Source organism: Macaca mulatta, chromosome 18, assembly GCF_049350105.2.
Source record: "Macaca mulatta isolate MMU2019108-1 chromosome 18, T2T-MMU8v2.0, whole genome shotgun sequence".
In the NCBI taxonomy this organism is placed as follows: domain Eukaryota; kingdom Metazoa; phylum Chordata; class Mammalia; order Primates; family Cercopithecidae; genus Macaca; species Macaca mulatta.
This window is the reverse complement of record NC_133423.1, coordinates 10,963,036-10,978,648: the sequence shown is the minus strand read 5'-3', so window position 1 is coordinate 10,978,648 and position 15,613 is coordinate 10,963,036. Positions and strand designations below refer to the sequence as shown.

Sequence of the window (15,613 nt, the reverse complement as noted above, 5' to 3'; positions counted from 1 at the left end):
TGTGCCTAGTTTTTCTGCTGGATTAAATTTGTTCACTTTTTAATTGAATCTGAAATTCTTAGAAATTAGGTATTAGGAGAGAATAGATTTTTGAATACTTGAAAATTGAAAATATATCTTAGTATAATTTCTTTCAAAAGTTGCAAGAAATAGCATCCAAAGGAACATTGGAGGGTTCTAAACCATAACAAGAAGGGTTGACTTGAGTTGATGGGTTGAAAAGTATATGAGGACAGGGAAAGCAGAAGGCAGGCAAGAGGGTAGGGACACCACAGGTAAATTTCACCTGCTTGTATTGACTAGAGATGGCCCTGGAAAAACTCCCTTAGGGCAAGTTGTCCAATTAGTTTTTTTAAAATGGGCCTTGATGATATACATAGAGATAGAGACGGAGATAGAGATACATAGAGCGCTATATCATGTGAATCTTATTAAATTCACTTACTTGATTTTTTTCAGCTTTCTCCAGTGTCCGGTGTGATGCTTGTACTCTCTCCTTGCTCATTTTTCCTAGGCTTTATCTGCTAACATTTGAGCACCCAAGCATTTCAGTGAAAATGTAATGGTCCTTCTGGGTCCACTGTTACAGGTCATGTTTCATGTACCATCCACTTGAAGGACACTCAGTGTCAAGATCTTTTTTTTTTTTTAACATTCTATGTTTTTAACTATCAAACTGTGGGCATGAATATCAAGGGTCAATACAGCCATAAACAACAATACTCATTAATGTTTACTTCAATATTTTGGAAGAAATGTTATTTATTGGCATTTTTGCAATGATTTTTTGGTTGCTAATTCAGACTCTGGAATTGATGGAAAGGAAAGAATGTAAAGAAATGTTTTGCTTTCCATTTCTGCAACAATATTTTCTCTATGCATAACAGGTGCCACTGACATGATTAATTCCACATGTAGGAGCTGAACTTTATCAAAAGGTTCCTGGCCAAAGAAAAGAAGATTGATGTTCAGGCATTGTCTGTATTCCCTGTGTAAACCCTTTGGGTCCAAGTTTTATAGTTTTATATGAGATCATGCCCCTTTGATTTACTACTAATCCCATTGGAGTGGGAATTATGATGGGAATGTGAGTGATGTGTTTAATGCTAAATGTTAATACTTTAGTTGGTTGTACCTAAGAATTTTAAGCTATTGAGAATATGTATATTTGGGCTTTTCATTGCAGGTAATTAATGAGGCAATGTTCTTTCTTCAGCTTTCAGCCATATAATTGATTGCAATTTGTCATTTCTTAGGAAGTGAATGTGAAATCCATACACATATTAGTTTCATGGGTCAATAATCTAAAAGACTGAATTATTAGATAAGCTATTGTCCAAAATATCAAGACACATGAGTATAAATATTGTCTTTATGGCTAGTATATGTTAAGCTATCATGCTTATGTTAATTTGGAATCCGAATATTGTTTTTTTGGCATCAGAATCCTTACAAAGTGAAATATCTAAGTAAAATAGAAAGAAAATAATCTATTATACAATCTCAGCTCAGTACCAGCAAACATGTAGCATTTAAGATTATATTATGAATAGTACATTCCTAAACATATCAATCATTTTCCATCTGCAGCTGTAGTATTTCATCTCTCAAAATAATTCAACAGCACTGACTAAAGCACTATTCACAATTAAATCCTAACCCACAGAGGTACATCTGCCAGTAATTCTTAAACTTTAACATGACTTTTTTTGTAATTCTTCAATTCTTGCATCTCATAATTCATCATGACATAGATGTACTTCATTCATACAGTTAAATATTGGACACTTACTGTAAACAAAGGATGTGGTGCTAGGAAGTAGGGATGCTTTATAGAGTATGTTGTAAGGCACACCAAGTTTTTTACTTCCAGAACTTACAACCTAATTTTTCAAAATACAATCTATTGAATGCATTTAAATGGGAATCAAAGGCAGCATAACTTTGCAATAGCCTTTGAGATACACAGTTACAAAGTAAGGTTTGGAATGATTGCCTAATAATCATATTTTTGACCATAGGATATCCAGGAATGAAAAAAGTTAAGTATTTTTATTTTGCTTACCAAAGCAATGTCTTAAGTTCTGCGGAAGACTGTAATGAATATCTGCAATTATCATATGCTAAATTTGACCATGACTACGATTTGTTTTGAGATTCAAACTAAATTATTTTTGCAGTGCTTAAGTAGTGAGTCAGTCTGAGTGGGCATTAAATACGTCACATCAGTGAAGGTAAAACTCCAGTAAGATCTTGCCTAAGTCGAGCAAATAAGATATTCCTCACTGGAATTGTATCTGTGATAACCACTTAGATTATGTGAAGGAGCAGACTATAAGCACAATTTGGGCAGAGACTCCCTTAAGTTTTGCCCTTATTTTTCCATTGTACAATTTAACTATTTAATCTTCACCATAGACAATACAAGCCATGAAAATTAACTGAGTGAGTGAATTAATGATTCAGAAGACTTTAATGAACTCCTTGTCTCAAATTTGGAAATATGTAATGTTCTACAGTGTTTATCCATATCACCAAGGGACGTGGTAATGTTTCCTGCAGTCTGTAGATAAATTAATATCATATGGCCATAGACAGTCACACCTCTTTTCACTTAATCTTCTCCATTCTTCGTTTCTTCACAGAGCGATTCAATGTGTATCTTATGCCTACGCCAAATCTGGATATTTATGGTGAATGCACAATGCAGATCACTCATGAAAATATCTATCTCTGGGATATCCACAATGCCAAGGTCAAACTGGTGATGTGGCCTCTCAGCTCACTGAGGAGATATGGTCGGGACTCAACGTGGTTCACATTTGAGTCAGGAAGGTAAGATCTAATGCAGCAACCAAGTGTGGGAAGTTGTATAACAGAGTCCTGAAAGAAAGTTCTGTCCATCATTGCCCTCAGTGAGCACTGTTTTCATTCAGGGTAAAAGTTAGCAAATACATAATTTCTTCAGATTCTTAATAACATGAATACAATTCTGTTAATTTTTTGGCAGGCTAATTACCCCATTCAAAATAATTTCAGTCTCTTACACTACCAAACTCAAACTGGTTTCGTAATTATATTAATAATGTAATTATCTTTTTGCAAGATTATTACAATACTATATTTTCGGTGTGCCTGTATTCAAAAGGATCTCCATAAAATTAAATGTAGCATGTCCTTGCTTGCCTTGTTTTTGTGAGTGTTTTTCAATAAGCAAACAATATTTTTTAAAGTTTTAAATAAAATTATTTAAATACTGCTTTTAGGCAAATATGCTGCTTTCTTGATCACAGCATATGGTTGAAATCCGTAAGTGTCTGAAATGAATCCTTGCTTCACAATCATTATTAACAAACATGGATTTAGACATAAAATACAACCAACCAAATCATTGTCTTTATGCTATGACCCCGTTGTGATATTGTCACACATCCAAGACTAGACTTAGGTTTGGAGATTCTATAGAGAAGGAGATGTTTAATGCTTCCATCTTCACCCAGGGGACATGATTTATCACATTCTTAAAATGAATTCATGGTCTTATAAGGCAATTATAGTGAGGTTTCATTGCATTTCATATAATATTTTTAAGTTTATGACTTTCTTCTTATAAAACTACTAAATATTTACTCAAGGTCACATTCTAGTATCATCTATCTAGCCAGCTAGGGTAGGTCCCATGTCTCTTAAAATTTTAAGGAGAAAAAAAAAAACAAACCTGAGCTGGAGTAATTTTACCAGTCTGGGGCCCTTTTGCACTAAGGTAATATTAAAGTCTCTACCACACTGATTTCTCTGAAAAGCATTATTAGATCCTGTGTTGACTTAGTACGTATGAGCTTGTTCAACTATTTCTATCTACCTAGATATTGAGAGTGTAATAGTGTAATCACATTCTGATAGCCATTGGGAAATATAAATTCTAAGAAAATGAATTTTTAAGATGTTTATCATTTTAAAAATTATGACTATGAAAATGAGTTGACATGTTTTAGAGATTCAATGACCTAAAATCTATGATGCTTTTTTTTTGAGACAGAGTCTCGCTCTGTCGCCCAGGCTGGAGTGCAGTGGCGCGATCTCGGCTCACTGCAAGCTCTGCCTCCCGGGTTCCCGCCATTCTCCTGCCTCAGCCTCCCCAGTAGCTGGGACTACAGGTGCCCGCCACCACGCCCGGCTAATTTTTCGTATTTTTAGTAGAGACGGGGTTTCACCGTGTTAGCCAGGATGGTCTCAATCTCCTGACCTTGTGATCCGCCCTCCTCGGCTTCCCAAAGTGCTGGGATTTACAGGCATGAGCCACCGCACCCGGCCGGATGCACCTTATGTTTTTACTGGCTTTAAAAGTTAGTGTATTAGTCCATTTTCACACTGCTGATAAAGACTGGGCAATTCACAAAAGAAACAAGTTTAATGGACTCACAGTCCCACGTGACTGAGGATGCCTCACAGTCATGGCAGAAGGAGAAAGGTACGTCTCACATGAGAGCAGACAAGAGAATGAGAGCCAAGCAAAAGGGGTTTCCGCTGATAAAACCATCAGATCTCGTGAGACTTATTCACTACCACGAGAACAGTATGGGGGGAACTGCCCCTGTGATTCAATTCTCTCCCACTGGGTCACTCCAACATGAGGGAATTTTGGGAGCTACAATTCAAGATGAGATTTGGGTGGGGACAGAGTCAAACCATATCAGTTAGTTTTACATATATATGTAAATTCATATATATGTATATATGAATTGGATGTTGTTGAGGTTTTGTTGGGGTTGGGGTTTTGTTTTTGTTTTTGCATCATTTACCAGCACTACCTCTAGAATCCCCTCCCTTGGATCCTTCTAGATATGCCTATCTTCCTGTTTCTATGGAAAACAATTTAACTATTTTGTCTGTTACAACATTTCAATAGACTGCCACTCAAAATTTTAAATAAGTCATTTTCTTTCATGAAGAATGGTTATTCAGAATTTTCACTCCATTTATACCTGTCCACATTAGTTTTTTAAGATCTTTGATAGAGGAATTTGGTATCATTTTTTTCCCTCTGTTGTTTGTTTCTTTGTCTTTGAGATTAGAGTTCTGTCGTTTGGACACAGTTCATTTGTTTTTTTCCTTCTCTAAATTTTGGGTGTCATTTGCTCTTTAGTGACTGAGAAACTGACTGAGAAATTGTCCATAATTTTGTGCATTTATTTTGTAAATTCCAGATGATCTCGCTCTTGTTAAAAGGAGCCAGTGGGGGAAGGTCTTGTCCATACTTTATCTAGAGAAATAAAAGTGGGACATTGTGTTCCCTGGGTCTAGACTGATGGGGTCACTGGTGATGAGACTGGGGACAATTTAGAGGGCAGATTGGCAGGTAAGGCATGGCCAGTCATCCTAGCAAACCAAAGCCAAAGGCCAACACTTTCTAGGTTTTATTAGCTCATTGACCAAGGCACGTCATTTGGTATAAATTTTAGCCATTTATTTATACTACTATACGTACTAATAGTAGTATTAATACAAATACTACATGTGAAAATACAATTAGATATATCAAAATACTTTTTTCACTGACACTTTCAAATGCATTGTTAAATTCTACTGTAAACCTGAAATGTAGACATGAACAGTAGGAATGGATCTACATCATTTATTCTGGAGAAGCATCCTTCAGTCACCCCCGTAACTATAATTATATGTCATAAGTCTCCAGGAGCACTCACCTAGTGTGGGGCAGAAGGAGAACAAGGACCAGGAAACTCTCCGTGGTAATCGTCCTTAGCACAGCATGGCGCCTGGGAGATGTATTCATAGTCTCACATCAGCTTGGAGCAATTCCTCTTTTACCATAAGAATCGTAACTTTGCATTTTAAAGGTGAAAACAACCAATTTGCCATGCAAGCATATTTTCTCAAGAAAATCACAAAAAATAACAGACCTTCAGAGAAAGTGATAAGATTCATGATTATGTACGATTTTATCCTGTGAAAGACAAAACTCCTTTAACTGCTGACTTGATATTTTTACTTCATATTACCTCATAAATATTGTAAGCAGAAATCAAGATGAGTTCAAATGCCTGCATGGCCAAAATTTAGGTGAGCCCCTGATCTTCTGTATGAATTATTTTTCAAAACAAACACCCATATTCAGCCTGATGCTTACTAGTACAAAATTGGTGCTTAAAATGTGTCTAACTTTGATAATATTGTTTCCATTTAGAAACCTGGGAAAAACCTGGTTACTAATTTTTAACAATTAGAAATGTGAAATAATAAATATTTCTATATAGTTATTATGAAAAGGTGGTTAGTGGAAGCAAATGTTATGTGTCATACAATTAAGGAGTCTGTGATGTCATAGGTAGGGTTAACTTATTCCTAAACCTTTGTTGGTCAGGGATGCAAAGAGAAAGAATCTTTTCTCTAATGCATAATCAAGTGGTTAAGAGGAAAGATAATGCAGAAAGTTCTTAAATATGATACAAAAGCATACAAATATAATACATAATACATATGAATTGTTATATAAGCTATAAGGTCTAAGTTAAGAAATTTCCAAAACATTCTCACATATGGATGCCAACTTTTCTGTACTAACCCAGAGTTATCAATGCCCTTGGGTTTTGTTTTCTTTTGTTTTACAAAATATCATTTGATTTGCCATCAAGAGTGTTAGCGGTACACATTTCTAAGAGTGTACTGCTGTGACTCTAAGATTTTCTTCTGAACTACTGATAACTGTCCTGCAAGTTTTCTATGCTTGTTGGTGCAAACTATCTACCAGAAGGTGTACACAGTAGGTTTTTAGACAAGGTCACTTGTTTCTCTTTCAAACGGTGCTAAAACATTTCTTGACTGAAACACTGAAGAATTGCAGTTAAACACTGCAAAAAAAATACAGTCAAACACAAGACGTGAAGTACCAACATTGCACAGGGCTTCAACTGAAGTCAGGAAATCCTGAGCCTGTGCGCACAGGCAACAGCAGCCACATCACTGCCAGCACCTGGCAGCCATTATTTGGAGGCTGCTATTCCATAGACGATGTCATAACAAAATACACCCCAATTTCAGAAATACTAAAATGTAAAAACATGTGCTTCTGTTGAATGAAGGAATTAATCAATGAATGGCTCCATGGTTTGAATAAAGCCAGCTGGGGTGGTGTCCTGGGATACAGAAACCTAGGAGTGAACGTGGTGACATTTCACAAATCACGGGAGGAGATCAAACCAGAACTTTACATCTCTCTTGACTTTATCTTCTTGATTCCAGAAATCATTCTTGATTTAACGACTATGAATGAAGTTTAGGAACTTTCTGAATGAGAATAAAAGAAGCCTAAAAGGTGACCAAAACTGTCATTGTGATTCCTACAGATCAATTAGTAAAAAGCAATTCACATTAAAGTATGTGTGGGTTCAATAAAAATGTATTGAACTTTAAAGTTAATTGAGCAATAACTAAGATCAGAGTCTCCATTTCTCGATAAAAACAATTTCTTAAGTCATTTAATCAATGCTCTCTCCTAGGGGAAAAAAAAAAATCAGACCTGGTATTATCGTAGCAAGAGATTTACCAAATTAGACACATGGAAAGAAAAGGCACTAGGTTCCTAAACAATTTGTCTTAGAATTATTTCTTTGAAATTAAAGCAAGGGTTTATATAGACCTACGAATTTTTTTAAAAACATTGAATACATCGCTGATGCAAATTTTTTTCATGTAGGACTTTGCTATTCTATACTTTGTAATTAAAACTCAATTCGCTATTATGATTTAAATCTTTTTGTGGCACCAGAAACCTCATTTATTCTCTGGGCTACTTTATTTCATTTATTGAACACTATGGTAGGAACTAGAGAAATAAAGATGGGTAACATAGTCCCTACCCTTATTGAGCACATAGTGTACTTGGTAAGATAGATCAACTAATCATTTCAATATAATATAGGAATTGTAATAAAATACATCCCAGGAGGGTTATATATTAGGAACATAGGTTAAGTTGGATCATTTTAGACACATTAATGATGTCAACCCCAAATCTCAATAGCTCAATACAACCAAGGTTTATTTCCCATGCAAGCTATGCTTGATGCAAGCTTGGACAGATCACCAGAGCACCTGGATTCAGAAACCTAGGCTGCTGCAATCTTGTGACTGAGACGTCTTCATGCTAACCCACCTCATTGCCACGCATAGCAGGGGAAGAAGGTGGGAACATTCTCCAACAAGCATACTATGGACTCAGTTGTTTCTCCCCAAAATTCTTATGTTGAAGCCGGAACCGCCAAACTTCTTATATCTTTATGACAAGAGCCAGAGATGATAGGCCCTTTTAGATGGAATTAAAGTTAAATGAGGTAATAAGGGTGGGGTCCTAATCTGATAGGATCAGTGGCTTTATAAGGAGGAAGAAACTTCTCAGCCCCTCTTCTCTGCCATGTGGAGGAAAGACCATGTGGGCACACATCAAGAAGGTGACCATTTCCAAACCAGGGAGAAAGCCCTCAATAGACCCCAACCATGCTGGTACCCTGATCTCAGACTGCAGCCTCTAGAGAGAGAGAGTTAATTTACATTGTTTAAGTCACCTGGTCTGTGTCATGTTTTTCTTACGGCAGCCTGGGCTGACTAATAGAAAACATATAAATACTTGAGTACAGTGGCAATGCGTGTTATTTCTATTAATAGCCCACCATCCAGAAGGTGGCCTCCCACAGCCCCCCCCCCACCCCTCGTCTGCAAAGGGGCAAGTGGGGAAACACAGAGGAGTATGTGGAATATATTTGGTAAGCATATTGCCTCTGCCACGGTCATATCTTCTGATGAGCAAAGATCCCTTTTTTCTCTTCTTCCTACACACTCAATTGTTCCTTAAGGGAAACAACCCAAAAAGCAATCCAGCAAGCCACTGATTATAGCTCAAAGTCCAGAGTCTGCAGGCGATTTGTAGCAGTGTGTACATCAGGTCCAGATAATACTTTTTTTGAGGTGGAGTCTTTCTCTGTCACCCAGGCTGGAGTGCGGTGGCACGATCTCGGCTCACTGCAAGCTCTGCCTCCCGGGTTCACGCCATTCTCCTGCCTCAGCCTCCTGAGTAGCTGGGACTACAGGTGCCCACCACTACACCCAGCTAATTTTTTGTATTTTTAGTAGAGACAGGGTTTCGCCCTATTAGCCAGAATGGTCTCCATCTCCTGACCTCGTGATCCGCCTGCCTCGGGGCCTCCCAAAGTGCTGGGATTACAGGTGTGAGCCACCGCACCCGGCCAATATGACTTCTTATAGTTCCAAAAGAACGATGCAGAAAAAGATGTTATTTTTTTCCCCTCTACCCACCCTGGCCCGAGGAACACTGGTTTAAGAGAGGTGGGATGCCCACCCTGCAAACACTCCTATTCTAAGGGGAAGTTCGGGAGGCAAGCAGGCAACAGCCCCTGGTCCCGGTAATTCTGAAATGCTGCTTGCCAGATTTCTTCAGGGTCTTTATCCAGAATTAACAAGGATATGTGGCTGGGCCCTCATTCTGCTCTTTGAGAAGAACGTGTCAATCCTCTATTCCACTTGGTTCTGCCCTCGGCCCACCGGGAGGATTTTCCTTTGTCATTATCCTTCTTGTCCATATTCAAACTGGACATTGGGAAAATGTTCTCTTCGAAGTGTTGCAAGTTTCTCAGCCCCCATTCTACCCTGAGAAGTTGTAGTAGAGATCTGAAGGTTATTGAATCTTAACAAGTTATAAGTATTTTTTATTTAGGGCCTTTTTTCCCTGTAAAACTTTGTCAATATTTCTAGATTTCTTGTATATTTAGTGCCAATCGCTTGTAGCAAGGAAGTGTTTTCTTGGTTGGTTTTGGTTTTTGAGATCTACTTCTCAGATTTGCTTTGTTTATTTCTTCCCCCAAAACTCTGTCTTTTGATTTGAAAGGTGCCTTGACTTTGCCAGGTTTTTGTAGGGGCAGCACTCACTCAATTCTTTGCCCTGGCTCCTTTTTATCTAATTAACAGATTATAATGGGCATCCTACGCTTGAGCTGCTTTTTACGGGGACACACCTTAATTGAGAAGTTTTAGCAACAGGTGTGGAGATTACACTTAATCTGCTCTTTTCTTTGAGGCTGCTTTAACTTGCTTTTGTCACTTAAAGACTTATTAAATGTCTGTCTCAGAGTTCTCTTTTCCAATTTTAGTTTTGAATTTTTCAAATGCCTTTTGTTTTTGCTTGAAACTTCTCAATTTCCTTCTAAGAGCCTCTTTTTAGTACCTTATCAGTCAACAAACACTGTTAACATTTTGTTATCTAACTGCTTTCCCTAGATGTTGTTGGAGGAATAAAATTAAAAACAAAATCTCCCAATGCAGAAATCTTCAAAAAGGTGATAACACACACACACACTCCCCATTATTTCTGCTAAGAAATTGCAGACAGAAGGAGAATCCTACCCTTGGATATAGCCAACCAGGTACAACTCAATACATGCAAGTTCTCAAGATAAACAAGCAAAAGAACTTGACAGCAACGTTTGTCACACATGCCTCATCCTTGCAATTGGGGTAACCATTTGTGTTGACTAATTGGCTTTATGCAGAGGAAAAACAAACTTCTTGTATCTTTATGACAAAAGACAGTTTTGCAAGTTGGAGAGAAGTAGCACCTGAAATTAGGCAGCCTCTGTCACAGAAACTAGGACATAGGGGCGCATCTCCCTTCAGATTTACATGTCAAAGGCATGGTTCGTGAGTCCTTGAGAAAGGCATTTTAGGGTCTTAAAGCTAAACAAAAAACCTATCTGGTTTTCAGAAGAATTATTTACATTTCAAAGAGGAGAAAGTGCTTACAACCGAAAGTTTTCTCAAGTTAAATGCCCTAAGAAACAGGAAGGATAATTGCCCATTTTCAACAGGGAGAATAGAGCCTCTTATTTTTAAATTTCATATTTGTCCATACAATCTAGAAACTCTTAAGACATGAAATCGGCCTACCAAGTTATCACAAGTTCTACTAAGAGGCAAGAGCTTTATCGAATATCTCACTGCTAAATATCTTTCTCCCAGCTTGCTTACTACTTTCCTTTATCCCTGGCCCAGCCACTATTTCAGTGCCCCACATTTTAGGGCTATTTATTTATTCATTTATCACTGCACCACTATTAGGATCAAGTACACTTATCCTTAAGTGATGAACAAAGTCTCAGTGGTTTATGCAACTGAAACTGATCTCTCGCTCATGCTAGTCCACTCCGATTCTGGGCAACTATCCTAGACAGTCAGGACAACACTATCAAAAAATAGATGCTCTGGCTTCAGCAGGTGTCCCTTCTGTTTGTAGCCCTTTGTTGGGAACTAGTGATAAGGCATCCAGACTGTGCTGGGTGCAGGGAATGAAGAGGAGCGTGAGACATTTGGAGGACAGTCCTGTCTAGGTAAACAGGCACCAAATTTAATTGTAGGGACTCAGGAAAGGCTCCCTGAAGATGATGATTTGCACAGCAAATCGTAAAAAATGAGTTGGACTTCAAGGTAAAATGTGAGGTTGGCATGAGGATCAAGGGGTCAGGTTACTCTCCACTACGCATAGCACAGGCAGCGCATGGATGGTTCCTTCTTAGCGGATTTTAGCTGCTGGAGATTACAGTAAGAATAAAATGGGCAGAGAGTTTGTTAGAAAGTCAGATAAAGCTCGAAAGCGGGAGTGTTTTCTGTCGTGTCAGAAAATAAATTGGATTTTATCTTATAGGCAGCAAGGAGTGTTTTTTAATGCAGCAAGTAAACATAGATTTAAATTTTAGATATGTCTATCTGGTGACTTTGTGGAGGATATTTTAATAATGAATCCTTTAACTAGGTTAATAATTTATAATGCACAGTGTACCTAGGGCAGTATTGTCTGAGGAATCGTGATTTGAAACGACATGGGAGAATCAATCACTCTGCTTCTGCATGGGCCAGCACTTTCCCTGCACCTTCAGTTATATTCTGTTAACCTTTCCAAGGCTTGATTTCCTCATCCGTGAGAACCTGATAAAAATATACTCTGCTATGTCCACCTTCAGAGTTGATATGGGGATCAAATGAAATAATGTGCTTTGAGGCCGGGTGCGGTGGCTCATGCCTGTAATCCTAGCACTTTGGGAGGCTGAGGCAGGGGGATCACGAGGTCAGGAGTTCGAGAACAGCCTGGCCAACATGGTGAAACTCTTTTTCTTTTAAAAATACAAAACATAGCTGAGCATGGTGGCGGGTGCCAGTGTCCCAGCTACTCGGGAGGCTGAGGCAGGAGAATCATTTAGATCCCAGGAGGCAGAGGTTGCAGTGAATGGAGACTGCGCCATTGCACTCCAGCCTGGGTGACAGCAAAACTGTCTCAAAAAAAAAAAAAAAAAAAAAAAAAAAAAAAAAAAAAAGAGTGCTCTAATACAAGGGCTTTGAAAGCTGTAATACAGGTATAAGAGATGATTAAATTCGGCAAAGACCTATTTTTTTTACATGCACAGCACTGGACAGGGCAATATAGGGAATCAAAAAGGAGCCTTTCCTTTGAAGAAATCAACATTCTTCCATGAAAAACGCTAAAACACCAGAGCATGATTTTGTAGCTTGAGCTGCAGGACAGTGATTATGAACAATGAACCGAGTATGAAAGCACAGCAGGGCTCTCTTTGTGGGACAGCGATGCCAGTATCACTGGTTTGTCCTTGTTTAGGACCTTTCATGAAATCTTCTTTAAGGGGACTTTTCAAAACAAGTTAATGTGCCCTTCAAGAACATCCATCGTATGACTCAGGCTTCACTTATTTTAATGGTGGTGATAACCACATGCATTAGCTTCACAACCTGTGAGGCTTGAAATCTTCTAATGAGTGCTAAGGAATGGAGTCCTGAAGAAATTATTATTTTTAAATTAAATAGCCAAAGTCTTGTCAAAATGCCTTATAAATGAAAATATTTTTCATTCTTAGTCAAACAGATTAGCTTATCCTTGACACAAATGTTAATTTTTTCCCATTTTTTATTGCAATAGTTTTTTTTAAAAAAAATAAGTTGATACATGTGGATGCAAGTCATCTAGTTTTGTTGGGAAAATGTTAAACCTCTCGCAACAAAAGTCTAGGAGGAAGGTTAAAATTATAGTTGCTCTTGTATTTACAAGGTTTTTTCCTTGGTGTTGAATAAATTCTAGACAAAGATTATAAATTCATTATTATCTTTTACAGACACATATGTACTTGATCATGATAATTAACTCACAATGTCTTATGTTTTACTAAAATTAAAGAATTTAAAATTATCGGGGTTATTTAGCATTAGCAAAAATTAAAAAAGATATTTTTCTTGCTATAAATAAAATTCAAATTGTGTAAAATCTGTTCTTTCAAAACTATTTTTTGCTCTTATATTTCCTTCTAATATTTTACTTGCTTAGATTTTTCACCATCTTATTATAATTTCCTGGTCACTTGATATTTTAAAAAATTATAAACTTACTGGCTAGGCACCATTGCTCAAGCCTACAATCCCAGCACTTTGGGAAGCCAAGGCTGCCAGATCGCTTGAGCTCTGCACGTTCCAAAAGCAGCCTTGGCAACATAGTGAGACTCCATCTCTACTAAAAAATACAAAAAAATTGGCTGGGCGTGGTGGTGTGCAGCTTTAGTCCCAGCTACTCTGGAGGCTGAGGTGGGAGAATCACCTGACCCCAGGAGTTTGAAACTGCACTGAGCCATGTTCATGCCACTGCACTCTAGCCTGGGCAACAGAGTGAGACCCTGTCTCAGGAAAAGAAAAATTATAAACTTACTTTTTAATAATTTCCATTACTGTAAATGAAGCAGATCAGAAGAGGTTTAACAAAACTTTAAAGGGGGAAAAGACTAACTTTTTGGACACTGAATATATTCCAAACATTTTTCTAATTCTCACATACATTATAGCATAAAGTCCTACAAAATAAGTATTCTCATGCTTCTCACAAATGAAGGGAATACAACTCAAGAATCAAAGTCAATTTGCACACACATAGTAAAATCAATCCAAATCTCACAGTGCTGCAAAAACACACGTTCTTCTTGTGATAACATAGCTTTGCTAATACATCTCAGGTTTTGTGTCTGGAGGTCAAAGAACTTAATTTGTGTGGTAGAGATTCCAACAGCAATTACTAATAGACGATGGGAAAACATTATCTTTTGACCCAAGGAGATACTAGATTACAAAAAGCAAAATTAGTGCTAATGTAGAACAAAATTAGTGTTAAGCGTAGAACTTCCAGACAATAGATTTTTTTCATTAATATTTCTAAGGAGATCATTGATTCATAATTGTCTTCAATGCAGTCCATCATAGGATATTCTGCCATGAGAACAAAAACCGATTAAACTACAAATGAAATTGGGTATTTTTTGTTCCGTTTATTTTACCATGAAGAGTTGACTTAGATGAAATAGGTAGCTTGGTTTATTCAAAACTAGCTGTACTGTCACCTGACCCAAGCAAGTCTATATCTTAATAGAAGATACAGAGACACTAGAGGTTATGGGAGCATAAGGCTCAACATTTGCTGATCTTAGATCTACCCTCTAGCTTTGGTTTGTCTGCTGTTACTCTTCAGGCTGAGTCTACAGTTCCAGAGAAAGAGTTCATCAACCCTTCAAATAGAGGTGAGAAAAAGCTTTCAAATTTCTTTTCCATATATGGCACCTGGAACACGAGCTTTATAAGACACCTCCAATTCATATCATTAGAGGAGCAAAGAAAACAAATGCACAGAGATCCTGAGTCCATGATATGCTTTCCCTCAGACCTGTTTCCAAATACATATTTTAATTTACAAGTAAAATTTGTAGGCACTTAGCACCTATGGAATTCATTACCTTTGGATATACAATCCTGATGATAGTGGAATCTTTTAATGACGAACAAGGTAACAGATATTCAAACAAAATCATCCTTAGTAAATCTGTGATAAAAACCACTGCAATTTTCATACATTGTTAAAAATTATGTTACTTCTAGAACTTTTACTAAATTTTACTTTTCATGTTGATTAAAAGCAAACCAATTAGTTGGTATATTTTCTGAATCATTTCTTTGGAAAATCAGCATCTCCTTGGATTCCAATTAATATATATGGAAAAACTAATGCTACTCTATTCTTTAATATGAAAATATATTTGCCCCTTGAAATTCTGAACAATCCATTTTCCTTTGACATTTGTTTGTCCTAAGACTCCTCAGGGCATCACATGTTTATTTGCTCATCTATTGCCTGATGTGTTTCAATTAATTATGTAATACATTTAAAAAATGCCAAATAATTTTATCCTACTTTGTAGGGCTGATGTCAAGTCAGTTAGGAAAATAAACAATACCACTTTGTATCAGAAGAAAAAAACCTTTCCTGACTTTTAATACTTCGCGAATTCTGTAGGCAAATCCATTCGTGGCAGGCCCCATACTTGTTTTCTGTTAGTTTTAGGTACTTGTCTTTTTCCATATAGTCACCCTAAAAAACTCAAAATAACCAGACAATTATTAATCATTCTCTATACTGGCATAAAAAATGAACCTTTTCTGAATCACGTTTATGTAGAAAATCAATTCTGTGAAGAAACTTTTATGA

The 15,613-nt window shown here is 37.2% G+C and overlaps 1 protein-coding gene across 1 annotated transcript in view; it reads left to right on the top strand.

Moving 5' to 3' along the window:
* The window catches only part of DOK6 (docking protein 6), a 435,381-nt gene that overhangs the window by 292,891 nt on the left and 126,877 nt on the right, over positions 1–15,613 (top strand). The window contains 1 exon segment of the mRNA NM_001266038.1: positions 2,646–2,835. Within this exon segment, the coding sequence (NP_001252967.1) occupies positions 2,646–2,835 (190 nt within the window).